Source organism: Alligator sinensis, unplaced genomic scaffold (assembly GCF_000455745.1).
Source record: "Alligator sinensis unplaced genomic scaffold, ASM45574v1 scaffold1277_1, whole genome shotgun sequence".
Lineage (NCBI taxonomy): Eukaryota > Metazoa > Chordata > Crocodylia > Alligatoridae > Alligator > Alligator sinensis.
The window spans coordinates 1,001,373-1,002,108 of NW_005842341.1; the positions used below are offsets into that span (position 1 = coordinate 1,001,373).

Sequence of the window (736 nt, forward strand, 5' to 3'; positions counted from 1 at the left end):
CTTGGACCAGTAAATGGCAGATAAAGCAAACGCACACACACAAATCTGATCTGCTCTACTTAGGAAACAATTGCTTCCATTGTGTGCTTTCCTCAAAGAGATTTTCTCTGTCAATAAGATGCTGGTTGGTGTCTTCTTGACTTATGGAGAAAGTCCTGAGGAGCTCAGCCAGCAAGCTGCTCAGAGAAGACATCAATATACAATACCAAAGGATTTTATCATTCTGAATTTAAGACAGCTGTCATTTCTTTACCACAGAAAGCTAAACAACTCTGAAACTGCAATGTTTGTGTCATTGTTGTGATCTTGTTAACACCACCTACATATCTGATTAAATGACCTAATAAAACAGGAGTAAGCAACCCCCAGCACATGCCAGAGCATGGTATATGAGGCCATTTTGCTCGGCACGCCATAGCTAGCCCAGGCTCTGGGCAGCTGCCACAGGCCACAGAGCCCAGGCTACTTACAGCAAACAGCTGTACAGGGCTCTGGCACCGGCTCCATGATGGCAGCTGCATGCACACCTCGGGGGACACAGAGGGGAATGGGCCTGGGGCAGCACAACCCTGGCCCCTCCTCCACTGTCCACCCAGAGGCATACGTGCACCCACCGCCAGCAACAAGCTGGGCCACGGCTCCACAGACCTCAGTGCAATGGTTTGCAGCCTCCCCACCACCTGCTGCGAGCAGCCTGGGCTCTGCGGCAGGCAGCAGCTACCCAAAACCCGGGCCA

At 51.5% G+C, this 736-nt stretch overlaps 1 protein-coding gene across 1 annotated transcript in view; it reads right to left on the bottom strand.

The window, feature by feature from the left end:
* Positions 1-536, bottom strand: part of NENF (neudesin neurotrophic factor) — a 5,117-nt gene extending 4,581 nt beyond the window's left edge. Inside the window, exon 1 of the mRNA XM_025210210.1 lies at positions 471-536. Within this exon, the coding sequence (XP_025065995.1) occupies positions 471-521 (51 nt within the window). The 5' untranslated portion in view covers positions 522-536. The remainder of the gene's footprint in view (positions 1-470) is intronic.
* Positions 537-736: the final 200 nt, after the last annotated feature.